The sequence below is a fragment of the Fundulus heteroclitus genome, chromosome 14 (genome assembly GCF_011125445.2).
Source record: "Fundulus heteroclitus isolate FHET01 chromosome 14, MU-UCD_Fhet_4.1, whole genome shotgun sequence".
Lineage (NCBI taxonomy): Eukaryota > Metazoa > Chordata > Actinopteri > Cyprinodontiformes > Fundulidae > Fundulus > Fundulus heteroclitus.
Genome location: NC_046374.1, coordinates 19,151,684 through 19,177,141, shown reverse-complemented (window position 1 = coordinate 19,177,141; position 25,458 = coordinate 19,151,684). Strand labels below are relative to the sequence as shown.

The 25,458-nt window shown below is 37.6% G+C and overlaps 1 protein-coding gene across 1 annotated transcript in view; it reads left to right on the top strand.

Annotated features, from left to right (window-relative positions):
* LOC105937282 (phospholipid-transporting ATPase ABCA1) overlaps positions 1-25,458 on the top strand; it is a 259,683-nt gene that overhangs the window by 137,053 nt on the left and 97,172 nt on the right. The window contains exons 30-33 of the mRNA XM_036146479.1: positions 3,530-3,628; positions 4,892-5,081; positions 23,139-23,233; positions 24,918-25,023. Of these exons, the coding sequence (XP_036002372.1) occupies positions 3,530-3,628; positions 4,892-5,081; positions 23,139-23,233; positions 24,918-25,023 (490 nt within the window). The remainder of the gene's footprint in view (positions 1-3,529; positions 3,629-4,891; positions 5,082-23,138; positions 23,234-24,917; positions 25,024-25,458) is intronic.

Below are 25,458 nucleotides of genomic sequence, written 5' to 3'. Positions count from 1 at the left end.
AAAGGAGCGATCTAGTTGGACTTCTGCAAATGTTTTGAGACCTTTTTTTTTAAAAAAAAAAAAAGAAAAGAAAAAGGAAAAACACAATTTATTGGTATAGCCTCTTGTATTTTTTATAGCAATTCAAATAAGACACTTAAATGATCTGTCATGCCGTTTGACATTATCAAAGAGTTGTTTTTTTTTTAACAAAATAGAAATTAAACAACGTTAAACCCGATAACCAGCTGGAGCTTTGTGCCAAAGAATACATGTTTAATTATGGGGATATATGCTGTAATAGACAGGATGTATCAATACTGAAACACAAGTCAGTTAGGATTACCAAGATTATTCCTATTTTCTACATCCCAGAATAATAATTATTTTTTATAACTTTTGTCAATGTCAGAACTTTACATATTTTTCTTGGTATTTCTTTTATTATGCATCCAAAACTGCATGACTTGAGTGAAACATGTAGGGTTTCCTGATACGAGCTCCTCACAATGGTTTGATGTAATTTGGCCCATTCCTCCTGATAGAACTGGTGTAAATGGGTCAGGTTAGAGGGCCGCCCTGCCAGCACACGTCTTTGGAGCTCTGGCTGTAAATTTTCCATCTGAGGTTTTCTGTTGAGCACTCCAAAAGATTGCTTTTGTTTACTTTAAGTAACTTATCTACTGATTTGGCAGTATGCTGAGGGCAATTGTCTATTTGTGAAACAGATATGTTTTGAGATGTGACGTCAATAGTCCAATAGTGCTGTCCATTTTCCAGCAGGACTTTGCCCCTGTCCACACCACCTAAGTTATAAAAAGCTAGTTCAGTGATCATGGTCTTAATACGCTTTATTGGCCACCAAAGTGGCCTGACACCAGACTCAAAAATGCAATCAAAGCAAACTGGGCTACTACTACACCACAGCAGACCCTCAGGCTGTTTACCTCCATGTCCCTTCCCATTGATGCAGCAATTCACCCAAAAGTTGGCCCAACCAAGTACTGATCGCAAAGAATTCAGAAGTCTAATATTACTATTTGGAATATATTTTTATTTAATATTCCAACATATTTACATTTTCTGAGACAATTAATTTTGGGTAGTCATTGTCTGTAAGCCATAATCACCAAATTACAAGTAATAAATGCTTCATTCTATGCATAACAAATCCAATAAATATTTGAGTTTAACGGTATACTGCCACATAATATGCTTATTAAAAAAAACTAAAATGTTTGATCATGAAACAATAAGATTATATGCACCAAGCCTCCATCTTGATAGTGTTTTGATGGGGTTTTTTTTGAGCCGAAAAATAATTTGTTCTAGGGCGCGATTAATGGATGTGGTGAGTTGACACCATTCTTCATTGTTTTGCTGGAAGATGCTAATAGCATTTAGCTGCTTCCTTGTTTTTGTATGATTTGATTGAATTCAACTTTGTAAAGTGCCTTGAGATGACATGTATCATGAACTGGTGCTATATAAATTAAATTTAACTGAATAAAAAAAAAATTAATTGTTTTAAACACTGCTGTGCAAGTGTAGTACGTATTTCCGTTAAAATCATAAATAAACAAAGAAGGCTTTATTTTCTAACAGACTGAGTGAATACAAAGCATAAAACACCAAAATAACAACTATTTCGCCCGGGGGATGTGATGATCTTTCATAAAAACTTTGTATACAACCAGAGCGAGCTATTTGCCTATGAATTAAAAAAAGTCAGACAGTGTTGCTATGCACCTTTAGCATTCTGAAATGAATGACAAAAATAATTAACTTTCTTATTAAGGAATTCTAATTTGTTGACGTGTACCTCTACACAGATTTTTTTTTTTTTTCCGGGGATTCGTGTTATGTCGAATGTGAAATTGCAATTAGTTGGACTATGTAGAATATTTTTGGAGTTCCAAAAAAAGTAAAAAAAAAAAAAAACAACTGGACTTCTTTTCCGTAGTTGAAGACGTTTCGCTTCCTCTACAGGAAGCTTTCTCAATTCAAAAAGTCTGGAGTAATGTGGAGTACCAAGCTTTATATTACTGTCCAAACAAAGGCTTTGTAATGGCTTAGATAACATGCAAATACAACAGAAACAGGTCCACCCCTTAGTAATGGGCGGCTGTTAAAGACATTAAGCCAGCAGATTGAACCGATTTTTTTTGGAATGACCATGACCTGGATGACTGAGAATCTTCACCAGCATAATTTTTGGAGGGGTATCCGGTACACCAGCTTTAAGCTACTTCCTGGTGGAATGCAGCACTGTTGCCAATAATAATAAATACCTGAAAGGGATTTTTTTTTAAAACAATATATTTAATTATAGCAAAAATGTTGATAAAATGTCTTCCATCCATTTTCTTCAGTTTTAAGAGCCCCAGCAAGGATAGAGCCAATACCATCTGTAATGTCATTTAATGGGCAGTATTGATGTTCTTTTTTCCCCCTTTCTAAAAATTGTAAAAACTAAGTCTGATGTGTATGTAAGTCATGTCATTTGGGTGTACCCTAAGCTGGTGTCTGCCTCAAAGGTAATTTCACCATGGTAATACTTGGTGACAATACAATATTCTTGATTCTTGATTCTTTCAATTATGTTTGAGCTTATAGCGCAAGAGTTTCCACAGTCATTGCTGAATGTGTTTGAGTTAGGTGACACAGCTGAAGCTACGGTATAACTTTAAGCCTAGAATCATTATAAACAAGTGCCTCTCAGCTCTTTGACAATAATTGTTTTAAACAATCTTCCGTTTCACAAATAATACATTTTGTGTTTGTGCAGTTCCATTAGCCATGTATTTATCATTATAATGCCTTGAAAATATATATATAAAAAAATAATTGTCCCATAATATCATTTTTAATATTGTTCAACTTGAAAATAAAGATTAAAATTGTATTTTGCGATTTGTTTGTGCTTCATACCTTTAAAAGTGTTGAAATGGTTTTCAGGATATAAATTCTGATAAAATTGCAAGCCTACATTTTGTTAAACTATGCTAGGAAACCACAGGCTACATGAGAAAACCCTCATTAGAAACCACTGACCTGAATCCTCAATGTTAGGATTTTTTTTAGACTACATGGTAGCGATATTTGTGTGCATGTGCAATGATAAAGCTTTCATTCACAAACAACAAAGATACATTTAAAAAGCATTCTATATATGTATCAGTACTGTATTAAAATACTCAATATCTCAAACATTTGAAACATACATATTCTACATTATATACAAAACTAATCTTCAAATCTTTAGATTGTTCTAATTTCTTTTGTTTTGTTGAATCTCCTCACTCAGTAAATCCATCCTCATATAATTTGTGTGTTTTAGTTGACAACATCTGATCTATCTAATAATGTTCATACAAGTAATTAAGTATTGTCAGTATTGTTCTTTGGTTAATTGGCTAACAGAATTTGGACATTCTATATTTGCTGATCCTCATAGAATCTGTGACTTGTGGGCTGACTCTGGAAAACAACAATATTGTCCCACATAAATATGGAAATATAAATATGCATCCATTTTCAATATTTGCAGCAACGACATGCCAGAAAATGTGGAGGTGTCCAAGGTGGCAGAAACTTTATTGAACAACCCTGGTTTTGGGACCCGCTGTATGCATGGAGATCCAATACCGTAAGTATTCTGGATTTTTTTTTACGTCAACCTTTGAATCAGTGTCTGAAAGTTGTAAAACCTTTGTTTTCGCAGTCTGCATACTTTATTAAACCACCACCACAAAATCGTACTGTGAAATGTTCCACCCAGAGAAATAATAAATAAATACATCAACAATAAACCTTTTCCACATAAATCACAAGCCCTAGCTGTTTGTATTAAGGTTTACAGCCACATAAGTTTTGTGTTTTGCAACTTTTCCTCATGCCACATAAGAAACACAAATAAAACAGGCAACACTGCCATATAGGACACCTAATAGCCTGATTGTTCCAAATTATCGTGCTGGCTCAAACATTAGTTGGTAACAGCAAGACAGTTCATGCTGGTTACCTTGGCAACGCATCACAACAACAGATATTAAATTGTTCTCTCAGCCGCTTTTTGTGGAAAATGTGCAATATTAACCGTGAGAAAATCATTTATTAATTTCTGATAATGGACACCTCGTCGGGCATTACCCCTTACTTATTGGCCCAAAGTTTAACTACATCCTTTGACAGTAGTCAATATTTATCATGTGTATCGTGCTTCAAATAGCAGTGACTTGAACTCAAAGAAAACAAAACTGACTTATACATGTCACATTAACTAAGTTCTAAGAAAAATACTGTTGACGAATTTATTATTTGAAACTACATGTATTTATTTGCATCTATGTTGAAAAATAACCCATTATTTCAATAAATTTTCTGTAATGCATCATAATTCATGTCTGCTTAAATGTGATGTAATAAATCAAACACAAATTTACAAGCAGGAAGCTGCTAAAAGCTCTTGTAGCTCTTGTTAATAAATGGGTCAGCTGGATCCAAACCACAGTCATTTAAAAAGGGTGTAAAATCTATGGAAAATCAGGTTATCTTTGTAACTAATAAATAAAGTCTTACACAATGGGTAAATAAATCCTGCAAAATGGACTGTCTACAGGTGTAAAATGTATGTAAGGTGAGACAATAGGGGCAATATATGGGGGTGTGAATGGGCAAAGTGGTGAACTCACTGAGTAGCAAAGCAAGGAAAAGTAAAGCAGGGACACAAACTACCAAATTAAGGCTGTAACTAAATGAAAGTAAAACCAAAAAAACATGATAATGATGAATATGGGAAACTTGATTCGAAAGCATGATAATATTATTAATTCACGCTTATATATTCAATTGGCAAGTGTCTGTGGCCATGAAATTAACAGTGTAATCGTCTCTTACTATTATCTTGCAGAGGTCTACCATGCTCACCAGCTCACTCGGACTGGTTTACTCCATCGGTGGATCAGTCAGTCACGGACATCTTCCTCAACGGCAACTGGAGCATGTCTAACCCCTCGCCGTCCTGCCAGTGCAGCACTCCTAAACGAACGATCATGTTACCCGACTGTCCTCCCGGAGCAGGAGGTCTCCCTCCACCTCAGGTCAGTCTGTCTCTCGGTGCATTTGGATTATTTCTAACAGTAAATCGGTCCGTTACCCTTTGAGGCTCCTTCACTACGACAGGGCCACCGTGTGCCAAGTAGCGCTATAGTTGAATATGTGGTATTGAGCAGCAGGGGAATGCAAAGGTCTAAATATATGTATGAAAAAAAAATAAAACAGGACAAATCAGTGACAGTGCAGTACAAAGAAAATGCTTATCAGGGAGGCTTTTTTTTGCATGCACTGTGAAAGTCCCAGTCAGCACCATTTTGATTCAGAGATGTAAAGGTACTTACCAACAGGAAATTTGCATTGCTTTGCAAAATGGAAATCAGACTTTGGTGTCGGCTCTTTATTGTAAATTTGTGCTCAAGCATGAAAGTGGGAGCGACTAAAAATATCATGAAATTCATTGTCAGTGACTCAGCTAGCTCTCTAGTAAAAAAAAAAAAAAAGCTAAAATTCAGCTGAACAGTATCCTTTGCCTTATTAAGTATAGTAACTGCAGTAAAATGATTATAGGCTTTAAGGTCTTTAACATTGTGTCATATTATAACCAAATACGTCAGGGATTTACGTTGGCAATTTGTGTGATATGAAAATTATAATGTATAATTACGAAGTGGAAGGAACAGGAAAGATTATTTCCAGAAGTAATGAATCTGTGGCATGCATTGGTATTTGACCTTTGTTACACTGATAGTTCTAAACTGATAGTTCTAAACTGTGACTAATGTCTCTAACTAATGGCCTGCATACTAGTCACCAAATTATTAAATAAAATATATCTCATTTTTCAGAGAGTTCTTTAGAGATTTGTTAGAGGATCAGTGAACAAAAAGAATGATGACGACCCAGGAACACAGCAGACAGCTCATGGATAAAGCCACAGTATAGTTATAGTTATGTCGGTCAAGTCTAAAACTTCCCACTGAGCAGTGTTCAATCCATCATTGTCAAATGGAAAGAGAATGGCACCACTGAAAGCCTACCAAGACATAATGCTCACACAAACTGACAGTCTGACCAAGGACTGCTTTAATCAGAGAAGCAGGAAAAATGAGGTCCATGATACACTTGGAGGAGCTGCACAGGTCCACGGCTCAGGTGGAAAAGCCTGTTCACAGGATAACTCAGGATAACTTTTTTTTTCTTCTTTTGCTTACTCCACAAATCTCGCCGTCATAGAGGAGATGCAAGAAGAAAACCCTTGTTAACAGAAAACCATAAGAAGCGCCGTTTGAAGTTCGCCCCAAGCCATGTAGGGATCAGACGAGACCAAAACTGAACTTTGTCCCACGTGTGAAACATTAGGTGTGGAGGGAAAACATGTAATGTACATCACCCTGAACACACCATCCCATGGTGGTGCCCGTCTTTACATGAGGGGGAGGAAAGCTGGTCAGAGTTCACAGGAGGACCGAGCAAGCAAAGTATTGGGGAATCCCTTGATTATTGATTTAGGGCTACAAATAAAGATCAAGCCTTTCTGATTTTGTCCTGTGGAAAAATTTGAAAACAATCTGTTGTCCTTCCGTCTCATATGCACTCTACCGTGTTGTTCAGTCACATAAACTCCCAATAAATTTCACTTAAATCTCTGGCTGTCAAAATGTGAGAACACTTGCTTGGACACAAAAAGTGTAGCATAGCTCACGATGTTTCCCTAAATACAGAGCCAGTCTGGACTTTGGATTTTTTTTCCCTGCTCACGTCATACATCCAGGGAGCTTAGCAGGTTTCATCCCCCGGCAAGTCGATACCAATTCTTCATAGACCATTACTTCGACAACAGACGCGGACGAATGCAGCCGGGGCCAAATGTTGCACGGCCTGACCCGAGATGATGTGATCCAAGCTGGGGATCGATGGGCATCCCTGGGACGCCACGTCACTGCCAAGCACCCGCCACACGCTGACTGAACTAATCACGGTGCGGAGAGCAAGCGGGATTTCATTTGGAGCTAAATGATTTGCGCTGCTGTTGCCCAATGATAATGAGAAATCTAAGGTTTAGAGAGAGAGAGTAGATGGATTTTCTCCACATAGGGTCGATTTGGATCTGTGGACACTGGTTTCGTGGAATGCACCAGCATTTTAGGAGAATTGGATTTAAACGTCTCATTGATAACCCACTCATGGCTGATATCCCAAAATTGGCCTGACAAACTTAAACGATGTCATTACCTAATTCCCAATTTTGTACGTTCATCTTTGTTTTCCGACAGAGTTTTGGGTGTGGGATATGCAGCTTATGATAGCTTTTTGGGTTTATTTATGCTGCATGAACTGGTGCATGTGGTCTTCCTGTAATAATGTCACGATTACGCTGCTGAATAGCGAACCATCACTGTCACTTATTGTTCCAGATAATTGTTTGTAAAGACTAACAGGCATGCTTAAGATGCTGAAATGCCACTTTTTCAAGTTTCTTTTCAAGAACTTTTCACCAGCTTAAAAAAAGCCCCCTTAGGAAAAAGGCTGTAGCTCACACAGTTAGGATTGTGGGCTGCAGGGCAGCCTTGGTAACTGGATTTTGGAAGTGGGAAGGTGTGGCAGCAAATCCTGTTGTGCAAGGTAGGTGTGGAAAGGAATGTTAAAAAAAAAACAGAGGAGAAAGCAGTGGTGCTTGCTCTCTGTTTTGTTTTTTACTTCTCAAATCTTTTTGTTGTTGTTTTTGGTAAAAAAAAAATAAAAAAAAAATGTCCAAATGCCTTTTGATCAGGCGGGAAATACCCACCTAAAGTTCCACTCAGGTTTTGTCTTAAGTTCTCATCCATCTGGTTATATTATAATATAAGTATATATTGTATTATAATATAAGTAACTAAGTGACTGAGATATATATATATATATATATATATATATATATATATATATATATATATATATATATATATATATATATATATAGATAGATATATAGATATATAGATATATTTCTTGCTTTCATGTTCCCCTGAACAGTACTGTGACCAGAGTGTTTCAGCAGCCGTACCAGACAACGACACAGTGAAAAGTGTGTGGTTGAAGACGTTAGTCAGCCTCCAGGAGGAGAGGTGGGCTTCAATAAAAGTCTTTAGGATGTACAGGTTGCGTCTGCATCTGTTTGACCAGATTGCATGAGCTGCAATGAATGAAATAAACACAGGTTCTTTTGACTTCAGCTCTATTGAACTTTATTTTGAAATGCGATACGTCAGTTTTGTTCGCCTCACTGGTAAACACATCAAATACGTTCCCATTAGCATATTTATGGGGTAAATTATTTACATAGCAACCAATTAGACATTAATACTGAAACAACATTATTAGGCTTTCATATTACAGATGATGTATACGTGGTTCCCATATTACTTATATATTTTTTCAACATCATAATAAATAATACATAAAGCCTTTAACACATGCCGTCCTGATGTCATAGATGTAGACAACTTTTTTTTTTTTTCTCCATTCGCTCTGTGTTAGATCTTTATTTGGTTGAAGTTAATTATGTAGAAAAACCTGAACTTTTACATTTGCATGAGAACATGCATATGCAGAGATGTCGAAGAAGACAGCTATTTCTGAGTTGTTTACATGGTTTCACCATAGATATACAGGTTGAGTTCAGTCTTCGCTTTAAAAAAAAAAGAAAAAGAAAAAAAAAAGGAAGTGTCCTACCTAGATGGGCTTCTCCCAGTAAGTTTGCTCCAATAACGCAATGTCACAACAGGGTGAGCTAAACATGCTGTTGCCACCAGGATTGGTACTGGGGCCGGTACTGTGTGGCACGCATAATAGAGATTTTAATTTCCAGCCGTACACTGATAACACAGTCCTTCCCACATGCTCCAAAGACTGAGAACAAGTGGCAGCCACGTTAAGAACTCTTGTTTGATGTTAAGTGTGGCTATAACAGCATCAATGTTTCTCCCAAGCAAGCAAAAACACTAACTTTACTTCATTGTCAGTGTTATGGGAGAAAAATGTCGATGAGTTTACATATCTAGGAATAATTTCAGATTCTACGCTTAGCTTCAGAAAACAGATCAAAAGGCTTTACCATAATGTTTTGTCCCATAATTTTAGATTTGATAATTTGGCATGACTTCCACAATTAGGAGAAAGAATAAAATGTGATTCTTTGCAACATCAGACATATATTCTGATGGAAGCTGTGTAGGCACATGGGTAAAGTTATGGGGCGATAGTCACACTCTTACAAGCTTCCACGTTTTTTTTCGTATAGTTTTTCACATTATCTTTTAATGTGTGTGTGTGTAATGTGCTTTTTGCCTTCGTACTATTTACAGTCGTACTCAATAAATTTGAATATTATTAAAAAGTTCATTCACTTTAGTAGCTCAATTCACTAAGGAAAACACGTTATATATAGTAGATTAATTTCAAAATGTTCTCAAGGCTTTTTTTCTGTTAATTAGGATTTTCTACGCAGAACTAGTAAAAAGCATGCCATTTAAAATTGGAAAATTACATCAGACCAATAAACATTTTTCAACACAGCAATGTGGGATTATTATCAGAGAAAATTATTTTTTGTACCTGCTTCCAGGTATTTTTCTAACGATCATTGGAACACATATTCTAATTTATTGAAAATGAGTTGGTGTGTTCTGGATTGTTTTCTTTGCTGTTCTGTCAATACTCTATAGTTATGTCTTAAGCATTGCTAATTAGCGCTTAGAGCTATAGTCTGGTATAAAGTATAATTTCTCATGATTATTACTACTGCGCATAGTCCTTGGTCAAAAAACTAAACAAACCTTAAAGTGTAACTCACAATTTAGAAAAATAAGGAGTAATTAAACATTATTGATCAATGCTCTCAACGCTCGTGATTTAACTCCTGAGTCTGACTTGCTGCGTGTGTCTGACTGAGATGCTTTTATACCCTAGCTATGATGATGAAAGCATGTACCATTTGGATAAATAGGACAAATTCTAATGCCATATCCACTGTTCAACCCTAAGAGGGCAGCAGTAAAATGGTTTTAAGACAAATATTGCAGAACAAAATAAGGTCACGTTTAAAATGTAAAAAAAAAAAAAAAAAGTGAAGATAACATTAAAGTAGCACCCTTAGACCCAGTTTAAAAAGTGTATCAACAACAAAAAGTTGATTTGGGGGTGAGTTAGACTTTAAACAAAAGCGAGCCATGCACAATCACTGCTTGGCTTGCTAATATAATGTAGGTGGAAATGAACCCCTGACACATGCCTGTGCACGTCAGAGTAAAAACGCTGGTCAAAAGCAAACACAAACTCATATGAAATTGTAATGAAATACAGGCAGAATGGTTTCAGCATATGAATCCTCACGTCATGACCTTTTTTCACACTCAATCTGGATACAAAAGTATCACCACTTTTGTCTTGGGTGGAGACTGATAACCGAGTTTGCTGTTCTAAGCGTCAAATCATCACAACTTTCGGCTGCATTATTGGCTGCCCAATGTTTATTTACGTTCCTTTTATAAAAGGTCTGTGTAATTTCAATATTGATACTGATATGAATGTAATTGTTGGGGCCTACAAGCCGAAGTTGAACCAGAAAGAAAAAGTTGTGAAAATTATGATGTGTTTGCAGTATGAAAAAACAAGAGTCGAAAAAATATATAATACCAGAATAAATTAAAGCAATTCTACGTCTTTTCACTCTGTATTGATGGACACTTTTGTATCATGTTGCAAGCACAAATGAGAGAGTATGGTGGAAGAAAGAAGTCAATACTTTCAAACGAGCAGAAAATCTAATGATATTGTCTGAAACTGTCCATTTCACGCCTTTATTTCCCCCAATATCCCATATAGTTGCCTTATATGACAAACAATGTGCTGTGATGTTCTATTTCACACCAGGCGTGGATTTCAAATCTATTGTTGGACCGGTGTGAGACTAAAAGGGCGGCCGTCTCTATATGACAAGACCATCCTGAGCCCTTTAAAAGGAGCAGCTGTCCAGGAATCATGTTAAAGGATGATTGTTGAACCAATCAAACATAAGTGGTGCCCTTTCTGTAACCTTTTCCAGCCACTGATGTGCAGCCCTCGCATATGTTTCTATCTGGTATCATGGTGGCCTATCGCAGACTTTCTCTCAAAAATCAATGCTTCCTTGCTTGATTTTTTTTATTATTTGGCTCTCATTATTTAAATTTCTGCTGCCTTGTAACTTAACATTACGATCTTATCCCATCATGCTATTAGAGGCTGGTAGTTTTAGTGGCATCAGCCCTAGTAAAAAAAAGCCATTTGTATCAAGGCCACAACTTCCATCTTGTTACCTATACTTATTTTATTTATTCATGGCGTCTTATTTCCTCCATTTGCGATCCTGTAAAAGAGAATTAAATGGTCTCTCATTTTTTTGCGTGGAAACAACCTTGAGGACAGTGAGTTACCATCACGCTGAAGGATTATTGCCAGTCATCTCCCACTGTGTGTGAAGGTGCATAAAATGTCACTTTCTCTGCCCTCGATGGCTTCCTTTTTAAAAAAAAAAAAAAAAAAAATTGTCAGAGGTTTGTTTTTGTAACACGGTGTGCCAGCTAGCCCTGAAGCTTTTTATTTCATCATCTGAAACTGGAAAAGATTTTTGATAGCGTCTGATTTTGGATGGTAGGTACTGCGATACGCCATGATTTTGTGATGAAATACACTTCTCTCTGTAAAGCATGGCCCTGCGTTCCAGGCTGTTGATGAAGCTGTGCTGCCAGCTCTCTACATTTCTACATCTATTTCCTCCCTAATGAGAATCTTCTGATGGGTCATATACATGGGGTATTAATAAAAAACACCCGAATGCTCTCTGCTCATGGCTAACAGCTGCTTGATGAGTCATGATAAACATAGTGACAAATGTACTTTGTCGCATGAGTTGCGCATTATGGCTCAACAGCACTTTGGCTCGCTCGTAATATATATATATATATATATATATATATATATATATATATATATATATATATATATATATATATATATATATATTTTTTTTTTTTTTTTTTTTTTTTACCATATACCAGATGAGCCGGTTGCCTATAATGTTATTCTAAAAACAGCTGCAAGTTTATTATCAGGCATGTACAGATAACGTCACAAGAAATATATTTCCATTGCCTTCAATATACAGTCGTGGTTTAATAGATTCTAGAACCACTTTTACCAGCAATACATGGAATAACTGGTATTTGTTTTGACTATTAATCTCTCACAAGAAGGAACTTTGGCTAACTCTTCTTTTTGATGTTGCTTAAGTTTATCAAGCTTTATGGCAAAATCAAATTATGTGTTGATCCCATCACAGCTTTTCAATCAAGTCTGGACTTTGACTGGCCCATTGCAATGTATTAAACATTTTGTTTTTCAGCAATTATGTCATAAATTTGTGGCTGTATTTGTAAATGACCCTATTTATACAAACCTTTAGCTGTTTGACAGATGTCAAACATTTGATGCTGATATGTTGTCCACTATTTTCTTGAAATACCATATTTCCTTGCCCACTTTCCTGTACACAATTGTTCAGTTCAATTAGATTTCAGGGCATTAATTTCTGCAAAGCCCTCTGAAGGCCCTACTGCTGTATTTCAATCTGAAGGCAGTCTGGATTTTATCTCATCCATTACAATCTTAAATTATTTTCCTTTTCGATCAATTTGGTAAAAAAACAACAACCTGTTTCTGTGTTTGAGATAACTTTGTTCTAGGGCACCCAGCCAAGACTTAGCTCTAGGTTTTGACTAGAATTGGTTTTTATGAGGTGCTTGTACTGATGTGTCATTTTTGGTTTCATCAAACATATTGTTGTGGTCTGGAATGGAGCACTCATCCTGTATTTTTTCTTTGCCCATATCCGTACAAGGCCACCAGTGCCAAAATATCTAAAGAAAAATCATATATTTTCAAATAACATTTTCCTAGAAATCTTGCAGTTATGCGGCCATTGTCCTGATCCCTTGACTTTAGCCCTGTTTACTCGAACATTTTCTGATAAAAAGGGTCAAAGTTTGGTTGCATTTGTAGTGTTCGTTTACACGACAATGGCAAATGTTATTTCTGATTATCGCCCCGTGTAATGATTACAAAACGTCCCGGTCTCTGTTGTCGTGTAAAAAGGATAATGCTCAGTATGACAGAGATCAGTAAGAATTTAATGCACAAACAGCACCAATCTGCCTACAATATTAAAAACCACGTAAGAAAATATCAACAGTGGTGGATTCCAGAGCAGTATTTGTGCTACTGACTCAGAATAAAACCAACTTCAAGTGTGCAAGATTTACTTCCATCTAGCGATGTTCTAAATGAATTACAAACGACCGAGAAGTGTGCTGTGGTGCCTCTCCAGCATATGTTAGCTAACGAACAAACTAGCCATCTCTGCTGGGGGAACAGAGTAGTTGCTGGACTACACTGCCCTGTTTCCAACATTATGGCAGAATAAACTTTGCTGTTATATTGAATTAACTTACCTGTCCAGCAGAAAGCCTGCAGACCTCCGCATCCGTTTTGAATTCCCGCTCCTTCATCAATTGCCTACACTCCACCTGGAGCCAACATAGACTCTGGTTTTCTCCTGGTTATTACTTCATTTGTATGGATGGTGGAGTACGGATGGTCCTCCATTTCAACAGAAAAGTGCAAATAGATTGCTCTATGGTCGTCTTTGCTTGTTTTCTAGTCCTCCTACATGGACAGCACATCTTCATATACTGGTAAAACGCCTAAGGCTAACAAGTTTGTCCCCGCTTGGCTACTGTAATCAAAAATGGCGTTGCAACATGCCGTCTTTCACTGGGTGCGCCGCCACCAATGTATTTATAAACTACTCATTCTAATCTATGAGAACGCTTTCACTGTTGATTTGATTGTTATTAGACTTTGGCAGATGTGTATTCATGAAAGCAATACTTGATTGTTGCTGATAAAAATACAAATTAGTCACACACTGCCCCTTAAAGCAACAGTTGAACCGTGTCATCTGCCACCTGGAAAACTTTATTCTCTGCCATCTCAAATGGTAAGTGTGCTTAGGCAGAAACTTTTGATATGCATGTACATGTTGAGTTTCAAAGGACATAGCAGCCACTAATGGAGCAGCGAGGGATTTACACCATTTTAATGTCTATATTGTTGCTATGTAAACGCAGATTGTAGTTAGAGCGTTGTCATGTAAATGTGCTAACTGAAAAAAAAATAATAATAATTCTTTGTTGTTGTGTATATTGGACCTTAGGTTTGGTTTCGATTTGAGCCCTCCGTGCCTGTATTTGTATTCGTCTGTCTTTTATCTGTTTCTGTATTTTGATTTTCTTAATTTGTAAACAGATTATTACTAGACTGTGGTTTCTTTGTTGTTAAGAATGTCTCATTTGTATAGGTTCCATTTTTTTCTACCCTGGTTCTGTGATCTTTGATTCAGACATTACTTTCCCTTAGTGGCATCAGCTCCCTCCTCTTCTTCAGTTGATCTTGTGAGTAGACTTACCTGTCTCACAGCCACCAGTCACTCCTCGGAGTACTTAAACATTCTGGTTACATTATGTTGTTGTTAGATTATCCTGTTACACACCCATGTTGTCTTCATGTTAAGTTATTACTTTAACTCTCTTTTTCTTTCTTCGTGTTTCCTTCATGTCTCTTACCTGTGAATTATTATTTTTTTAATTATTTATCGCTAATATAGAATTCGCAAATGAACTGTCTTAATCATGGCATTCATAGTGAGCCTGAGACAACTTGAGATTTTAATTACAACCTGGTAAAGACCATATTATGTTACACTTGAAACCCTTGAATTGTTTTTATTCTTTTCTTTTAACCATAGGTGCATTAAAAAAAGTTATATCACCTAATCCTATTGCACATATGTGTGAAAGTACTGAACATGATTTAACCTTAGAACTGCATGACAAACATGGGAGCAGTGATCCACTGTCAGGGGCTCTAAATTAATTCAAGTCCATGGCAAAGACCACCCATGAAAGTGGAGCATATCATGAGGATGTACTTCCTTTGACCTGGAATACTCTCTTGTTGAATAAATCATGATAAAGTGCACCAGCTCCACACAAGTTTTTTTTCCCTCCTTCTTTATCTTTCATCTAGCCAATCCACAGAATATGCCCTTGAGAAACTACAGAAAACGAGAAAGGGGGGAAAAAACTGGAGACTGCACCGTAGGAGGTAGTGTAGTGTGGAAACATTGTTTCCATGGCAATAGCAAGCAATAGTAAGCCCACTATCAGTTCTGAAGTACTGACTCGCATTCATCTGTGATATTTAACCTTCATAGATGAATAGATGGCCGTGCATGCAGTGGAGTTGATAAAGGCAGCATATTCCCCAGATTACATTGATGTCTTTATCATTTAGAAACTTGTCTGACTATAGCCTAACTACAGATTACTCTGCTTGGCATCATCTGTCAGGAACTGAGGTCAGCCATCTACTTACCATTTGTTTTGGAGATAAAGTAGACTGGTATCCGTAATGACAATCACTACTTTGACTGCATTAGCTTGATGAATAAAGTGCTAATGCAGATGTCTGTGTGTGAATATATTTGCAGTGTAGGGTAAAAGTAAATTTATAATTCAGAATGAGCTTAAAGCTTTTCTGCTGCACTATGTCCATCCGTCCATCAATCCATCCAACCCAGACGTATTTCTTAGTCTATGTCCCGCCATTATGTGACGAAAGCTCTTGCAAGGGTTTTATATACAGAATCATGTTCCTCCAGTCATGAGCCATATTTACCGACCATAGTTGTAGGTTGGACCACAGACTGACCGGTAAATCAAGGGCTTTGATCTTATGCCCAGCTCTTTCTTCACCATGTGAGACTGGAGCAGTACAGGGTTTACCAAAGAATATAAAAAAGCTGGAGACCCACAGGTGATGGAGAATGACAGAGCTAAGTTCTTGTGGGACTTCTAGATACAAACAGACAAAATGGTAATGGCCAACCAACCGGACGTTGTGGTCGTTGATAAGCAGCAGAGGACAGCTGTTATGATCGATGTGGTCATCCAAAATTATGGAAACATCAGGAAAAAAGAAGACGAGAAACTTGAGAAATACTAAGGGCTCAGGGAAGAAATAGAAAGAGCCTGGAAGGTGAAGACAACAATAGTACCTGTGGTCATCAGTGCAGTAACCACCATACTGGAGAAGTGAGTCCAACAGGTCCCTGGAGAAACATTAGGCATCTCAGTCCTGAAGAGCATAATCCTAGGAACAGCTAAAATACTATGAAGAGCTCCCAGGCTAGACAGATAGAAAGAAACGAAGAGCTGAAGAATGCCACATGCTACCAATGCTACAACATTGATTGACAGCAATTTAGAAAGGTCAGTAAAGCTCCTGTATCTACAGAAATGAATTGAACATAAGAAATTGACTAGGAAAGTTGGAAACCTCCTGGATGGAATAACCTAATTCTATCCCTTTACATATAAGCCGAATGGATGGGGAAAACCCCAATGAAGGTGTCCTGTCGGTAACTCTGCATTCAGCTGTGGTATAAAGTAACGCAGGAAAAATTATTGATCAGCTGCTCAGTTCAGTACTAAATAATGAAGCAATGAAACAAACCACTGCAATCTCTCCTGGCTAAAGCTGTCCACGGAATGACCCTGATTTCAGTATTTTATGAATCAAAATGTTGGGGTTTATGAGGTCGAATAAAGATGCAAAAACAACACATGGGTACTTCATGAAAACCCATCATCAATCTCAAAAAGATTTTTTTTTTCTGGCATGGAACTGTATGTTTGTAATCCAGTGTGTGCTTTCCTATTATCTGACAGCTATGTTGGGCTTGGTTTCAAATGATTGTAGGGTTATGATTATTGTAGACTCAGATTCAGAAACACCTCAACATTCAACTCCAAGCAGTAATACAACAACAATATGCAATAGTGCACAGTACCTGCTATCTTATCTTTTTTTTTTTTTTGCTTTTACTCTGCCCGCTCACAGGATTCTGAGGATGATTATTCTGTTCAGCACTTGTAAAGCAGGGGATTATACAGCTTTAAATATTTGCTTAAAAAATATTCCACAAACACAGAATTACATTTCAGCTTTACATCACTGAGACTATGGCATAACTAGCACCAAGAATCATACTGATTTACTCATCTTTGCTGTGCTCAACTATGCCAGCTACTTCCACAGATTTGATTACTTGGTTTACGTTTCCCTCACCCCGACTCGCTTGCTTGGCCATCAAGCCGCACAGAGTGCTGTACGGGCGACTCATACAGAAAGCCGGACACACAGAGGCTTGCTGGTGGAAGCCCAGGTATTACCGTCACATAATGTTCCCATTTCAGTCTTTCTGATGGACGACGTGGACCAAGGCCAAAATAATTAGACCCACACAGTCTAAACTCATTGTGCGCACAGTGGAGTTCAGAAGCTCTTACTTTGGTTTTTGTTTGTGTTTACGTTCCTGTGGCTTCCAGAAGGAGAAGCATGTTTGTTCAGAGATAAGCCAAGGTTGTCAGGCGGCTCATCCACCTTATCTCCGATTCATAAGCCAGATGGGGCCCTCCTCTACCTCTGTTTTCTCTTCCTGTTTCTTCTTTGCTTTCTGATTTCAGTTAACCTCCTTGTTTTCTTCTTCAAATTCAAATTTACATTGCAATCTTTTTGCCAGAAGTCTGTTTACATTTGAGTTTTTGTCTTTTCCTTCCTTTTAAAATTTGAATTTAATGTTACCACCAATACTTTCAATGTAAAACTGTGCCTTGCATAGGTATTCATACCCTAGGAATCTTTATTTTCGTACATTACACCTACAAACTTTTAATTAAAACTTTATGTCATCAACTGATGCAAAATAGCACATAACTGTGAAAGAAAAAGGTTTTCAAAATGTATTTGAAAATTTGGAACCCTTATGTGTTTTGTCTCTTTCCATCTGGTAACTCTAAATAAAATCCAGTACAACCAGTTGTCAGTCATATATTGATAGATTGCCCAAATGATTAATATATAGTAAAGTTCAGTTAATCACCTGAAAATGGAAAATATGGCACAACTGGAAACCTATCAGATTATGGATTTCCACCTGAAGCAGTATTCTCCAGTCCTCCAGTATTGGTATACAGCATGTTTTGAATGTGGCCCTTCCCAACCACTGGTGATTTAAACAGCAAAACTAGCTCATAATCATATCATCAAGTTCTACAGGAGCCTGCTAATGACTCATGCATACTATTTGGTGTTGGACAGGGAAACACTGAGAACACGCAGGGCGGCGACCCTTGAGGACTGACTTTGGACACCACTGAGTTAAGCTGACAGGGCGTGCAAGGACAGAATTAATCTTTTGAGGAGCAAGGTGACTTTTGGTAACTGGAAGAGCTGCAGAGGTAGACACTCTATTGAAAGGACAACTATCAGCCTTGTATGCTGGCTGAATTGAAAGAGTAGCACGAATATAGTTATTGTTAAAAGGAGCCTTAAGGAGTAATGTTTGCCGTTTGCGTCAGGTCAGGGAGGGGACAAGACAAACGTGAAAGAAAGTGCTATCTGATCAGAAGTTCTACAAAAGTATCGATTCTAGGTGTGTGTGTGTGTGTGTTGTGCCATTATGCACGGTTTTAAGTTATTTAATGTGTATTACATAACTCTCGGTCTGTTAGGTATTGTCTGGTGAATATCAGCCCAAACAGCTGATATTAGGACAATAGCTGAAAGGGTGACGAGGTCTGGCATTCTTTTAACAGCAAACTCTGAAAAACTCAGAATGAATCAGTGAATCTTGGGTTCACTGAAGATCTAAGTTAGAGAACCAAAGTTCATCTTAAAGAATATGGAAATGAGATCAAATTAGCTTTACTAATTTATAACAACAAGTGTTTCAACCCATTCACAATGCAAATCTGAGTTATATACAACATTATTTGAGGAAATAATTACTGACCCTGGGAAGACTTGATTTTATTAATGTAATTTTTTCTCCAGGAAATAATTAGACTCGAATCACTAATTTGGAACGGTAGACGCTGTAGCGGATGATGACCGGAAATGATATGTCGGAGCGCGTACACAAAACACCATTAAATCTACATTGATGTTCCCTATTAATGCTGTACTTACACTCGTAGCACTATTGAATGATGTCGGAGTTAAACGAGACAAACATTATGATTAAAACAAACCGTGGTTAAGTTTAACCAGGGTTTTAGCAGTAGGTGATCCGCGAGTCTAATTGCGCTAAGCTAGTGGACATTTGGCGCTAATTTAAGAATACTTTTAAGCTCTATTAGGGCGTAATGAGAGTGAGACAACACAAACATTAATATCCCATCAGTGTATAAAACCACATCAGCAAAGCTTTGTTTCAAGGATGCAGGTTGGCAGCTTAGCCTGTTTGCTTGTTCTTTTACCTTGGTCAAAGCTTAAAAGAAAACAGTAAAACACTTTAAAAGTAAGCCATTTGACTTTCACTGCATAACTCTGCCAAAGTTGTGCATCTGTGTCAATTTGGTTGACTTTGGGCATCCAGTTGGAAGCAGTCAGAGCTGGATGAAGCTGGTTCTTCTAAGCAGCGAACATGCGGCTAGCTCAAAGGGAGCAACAGCCGTCATTTGGGAAACTAGGCCTGGCCGAGCTGTACACGCCTCCATGTGGGTGCGTCTCCACTCAGCTTTCCTTCAATAGCTGGGAAAGGTTACAAATAGACCGTTCACGTGGCAGCCGGCTGGTTAGGTTCTGATGTTGATCAGCAGGCTGTACTCAGCTGCAATTCTGGACTGCGCCCATTTTTGCCGGTGTCGCCAATGTGGATGCTTTCACAGTCCACAGGGGGCTTGGTACATAGCAGTTTGGCAACCCCTGCTGTGATGAGCAGTCCCCTGGGGGCTTGTAAAAGTCTCACATTTCAGTGGCTTTAAACTTACAGTCTGATTTTATTCCACATGGCAATTGCACAACAGTGTGCATACACAGCACACTTTGAAGGTTTTTATTGGTTTACAAATCATCCATTCTCTTCATTCCAACCTACCCCAATCTATTATGTTCAGATTGATAGTAGCTCATAATCAGAGGGCTACCTAATGTAGTACTGTAGCTGAGAAGGCTAATTAATAAACAATCAGTGGGGAACATTTTTTTTTGATGGAGGAGACCTGGGCCTAAGTGCCATTGTGTCTGCCCAGAGAGGTCTCTCTGGGGCTTTCATGCTTTTGGTTCTGTGGGGCAGTCTGAACCTTTTGGTGGTTCTGCTCTTTGAACTCCATAAAGGATTTGGTCAAATTGGTACCAAATTCTAACTTAATGGATTAAGATTGATCAATGCAATTGGACTTCTCCTTGATGTTGTGGTGTCTTTCTCATTTTTTTTCCACTTTTCTGTCCTATTACTCATCATTTGCCAGAACACTAAAGTCATGTGTTGTGATGTCGTTAGTTGCTGATTGATTTCAGTAGACATGTTTGCCACATTGCATTAGATTTTACTTTTTAAAGAAGTGGCAGTTTCAAAAGAAAACTAGATAGACTGATAAATATCTGGCCGGCATCAGCAGTCTATTCCAAATACACTTGCATGCAGAATGCATTCATTTTAAAAGCTTACTTAGTTTTAAACTAGAAGAAAAATATAATGACTTTAAACAGCATCATTTGACATGAACTAACATTCGAGGAAACAGTTTGTCCCGATAGCTTCTAAGTCTTTACCACGTCATTGTTTTGAAAACTTCAACAGCACAATCTGTGTAACAAAAAGATAATTTCTACTCATCCCTAAATCATTATGTATGCCTTTTTAACCGCCTTAGTCACACTGTAAAAATGTGTGTTTATGTGTGCCAAGTCTGATTTCTGAGGTCCGATAAAGTCAGAAGTCCACTGATGTTTTGTGGCTGCACTGTGACAAGATGTGAAAGTTCAAGGGTTTACAAACTTTTTCAAGGAAATGCAGCAACCTGGCTTTAATTGAAATGGGGTTCTATATGCTAAGTGAGAAAGATGAGTACACACTTCGAGGCTAATTGGCCCAGCGGTAACCGATTAAACAACATATTGTTTGTACGTAAAGCTCACTCATCAACCCCTTTGTTACTGGGGGCACATTGGTAAATTATATCTCAGTCAGGGGTCCAAACCCCACTTTGTAAAGGATATCTCTTCTTAGTAATTAGTGTTACCTCTCTGAATAGGCTTTGCAATATCAACCAGGGAGGTGGTGTGCGTCTACTGAACATCAGTCTGCAGAAGGTGCGATTTATTCATAGCACTGCGTCGCACCCCTTCCTAATTGGATGTTTGAATGTGCCCATTCATCCACAGAGGGGCATCTAATTAAGGTCCTTTGACATTAGACACAGCTTTTTGAGTTTTGGCAGGGGTCTCAATTTCAGCCAGGCTTCCCATAGTCAAGCTTAATTGACTATTATGATAAGGGGTGAGAGCATGTTTCCCAGCAGTGTAAACACATGCCACCTGTTAAGTATTCTTGCTCTTAACTGTTGTTGGTTTTGTGTCGGCTGGGTGAGTTTCAATGCATAGGTGAGCGTTAATTTCCGCTCAGACGTGTTTGATGAGCAATTCTTTATGTAACAGTAGATGTGAATGCAAATTATTGGATATGGAGACTGTTTTGCATCGTAGTTCTGCTTTCAAACGTTATACTTAGCGTCCCAGTTGGAAGTTCAGACACCATTCATCATTGTAATGGATGGCAAAATTCATTTGTTGAGGGTGGAATGACTATACAACACAAAACTTCAAGGACTTTATTAGAAACAAAAATTGTGTGAGCAAGTTTGAATTTGTTTTGTAGTTTTTCTAATAAATGGAAAGGAAAGATGTCACATGCAGGCTAATATCATTACGCCCCCACAAATATTTCGCTAAACGCTCTCTAGCAAGTTGCAAAGCAACCATGAAATTAACCAACTTTCTCTGAAACCAGTTTTGATATGTTGTTGCCTTTTTTTTCCGTTGCAATACCTGATTATATCCAGATTTATTCCAATTGACCCAAACTGTGACCCTCAGTAGGAAAGAAGTTGGTTAGGATGTTCAGGAACAACCCAGGAACAATCTAGACTCTAGCCTGTCATAAAATGGAAAGTGCTGGAACACCAGTGTCTCTCCAGTCTCCACAGTTTGCTGTGTGGCCACAAAATAAAAAAGCTTGTGTTTTAAAATGAACACTCTCAAGCGCCACTGAAATCTGCATCGGCTCATTTAGACAAGCTATATTAATTTTCTTATGCATAAAAATGTATATAACAGGTGTGACAAAGAATTTGCCATTTGGTCAAAAAGACATTTTGGAGTAGTAAAGGTGAGATTGAAACCTAGGAACGCTGGACAAACTGTTGTGCGTAGTGATGGTAGTAGCATACTGAGTAGCATACTGAGGGCCTACTTCACTGCCACTGGCACTTTGCATGAATTAAAAGTAGGTAGACTTAAAATCAGCAGCTGTGAGTATGTATCATGTTAATCAATACACCCAAATCGCTGCATCCAATTATTGCTTTTACACATCTTTGCGCTTCTGTATTGCATCATTATTCCATTTTAAAAGACAACATGTTCAAGTAAATAATTTAAAGCTTAAAATTAACATATCATTCATGTCAGTGGTACATTTGTTATCTTCTGACTGGAACAGCAAAATAAGTTTGGGGATTTGGTGACCTGACTTCAGAAATTGTCCCTAGTGCTCTGAGAAGCCCGCATAAGACGATAAAACGCGGCAGTGAGCCTATATTAGGTGAATATCACTTAAGGCAGCTGGCAGGAAGCAGCTGTTTTTACTACAAATAAACATTTGGTTAAAAAAATGGGTTGCCACCTGCCTGAATATAAGGGAAGCTAATCAAAAGTGTATCATTATGCTTCCTAATAACCAGATGTTGTTTTGAAAACACATCGGAAGATAAAACTGGACCCCCGCAAAAAGGGGATGTTGTGCAAGTTTGCACTGCCTTTGGTGTCCTGCTTGAAAGAGAAGGAAACTGCCAAAATAAATGTCGATGTTTGCTTTCTGTTTTTTTGTTTTTTTTTTATAGAGAGTCCAGAACACGACAGACACTTTGCTGGATTTAACCGGACGGAACATGACGGACTTCTTGGTCAAGACGTTTGAGGACTCGGGTAAAAAAAGGTAACATAATATTTATTTTAGATTTTGGTATCACCACAGTATTTTATTTATATTTTAATTTTTTACTATGATTTCTTTTTGCAAACAGCCAAAATTCCTGCATGTTTTGCTGTCCTCTGTCGTCTTCACGGATTCTGCAGTTGAAATGTTTTGACAAATCCTTGTGGGCCACTCTTTGATTTGCTTCCCTTAACCTGTCACTCTGCTGTATGGAAACGGTTTCAGCCAACTGTCAGTGATGAAAATGAAAGGAATTAGCTTGACGTTTGTTTAATGACTAAAGCTGTCCGCATTTTCAGTACTTCTGCCTCTGTGTTCTGTGTACGATTACAGCTCCCTCCACAAATATTGCCAACTCTCCCAAGGATGTTTTAAAATGCCTTAAATAAATCCATCTCTTTTTGCAGTTGTATAATCTAACACTTTAAGAACTTTTTAAAAATCCAACCTTTATTTTAAGTACTTTTTTTCTTATTTTACAAAATCCCAGTGCAACAGTTATTGGCGCCCTAACAATTACTACAAAATGACTCTTACTTAACTATTTCTGTTACTTGCATTTTCCTGTTTTATGTTGATCTGAAGGTCTTGGAACGTTGAAGTCGTAACCAATAACTTCATGTTTTGGTAAATAAATTTGCATAACCCAGAGCTACATTTCTCCAACCTCCTCTTCAAAATGGTAATGACAAGAGAAGGCGGCGTTTAAGTAATAGCTACAAGAAAATAAATCATTGCCTAAACTTCTCCTTATCTCGTCTAAAGAAATACAACAGCAAGCATGTAAAAAAAAAAAAAAAAAACGGACAGGTTACTTACAGTTCCTGATTGCAACCCTCATTTTTCCCTCTCTTTTAGGGGGGGATATAGGCAGAGATTAGGGGTCCTTACCCTTTGTTTAGCCCCATAGATCTGATATATGTCGCTGTGATATTCAATTAATTTGTTCTTCTACATAATAACAGCATTATTTTCTTCCCACTGTTGCCATCCTTAGTATGACGTATCAGGTGCCCACCCAGGAGGAGTGAATCCTCCTACAAATCAATGACTTGATGCAATCTGCCGGTCTTCTTCCTGTTCTAGATCTGTACGTGCTCCAACACATCTGATTCAAATCAATGATTTACCTTCTCTTCTGCTTCTTCTTCTGTTTTAACAGCGGTTGTCAACCAGCTAGGAGCATTACCGCCTACTATTGCTCAACAGTGAAATCAGAAAGAAACTATATTCTATTTGTTAATCCTGTTTGCATGAAGTATATTATAAGTGCTGGTGAACATGTGTGTACACTTGTTATGCATCTGAACAGAATGAGAATCAGAATCAGGTTTATTAACAAAGTATTTTTATGTACAAGAAATTTGATGTGGTGTTGTGGGACAGAACATGTTAAAATATGAACTGCATCACATGGAATGAAGTTATAAGATAATAATATTTATGTATGGAATAACAAGTCATGATGAATATACCCACCATGATATAGGCCAAATAACTCTAAGATAAATTAGGAATGAATACTAACAGTTCAAGTAAGTAAGTGTGATGCATGCATTGTAAACATGTTGGCAGACGTAAAACTAAAAGTTTGGCATTGCACGCATGGTGTCCTTGACATAAATATATACGCTCCTTTCTCCAACCAAATTGGTGTCTCTACTTGTTTCTTCTGTGACTTCAGGTACGGAGGCATTTCTGTGGGAGGAGTCAACTCACAAGTCCGTCTGACGGAGCCAGAAATCGAGGATGTCTTCAGAGATTTAAAAGGCCTGCTTAACTCATCACAGGTACATCGTAAATGTCTGCACTGCTTTGTACTGTTGAGTTCTGGGTATCAGTGTCAGCTAGTTTCAAAACAACACTGCAGTAATGGAGAACCACCACTTTTCCTCCAGACTGTACTTTCCTCTTAAAAATATACATAACACTCGTATGCATTTTCTACCTCCTCACACATTTTCCTTCAATGTTCTACACTTTGTAATTTTTTTATCTGGTTACCTAGTGCACCAAACTTTTTCTAGCTGTAATAATAATAATAATAATAATTACAATAACTTTATTTATAAAGCGTGTTCATAGACAGTGCTGAAGAGTTACAAGGAGATAAAAGACAAAAACAGTACAGATAATAAAACGGATATAACAACAGAAGGTAAAATTTACTACGTGTAGGACAGAGTAAACAAGTGGGTTTTTAACTTAGCTTTAAAAACACCAAC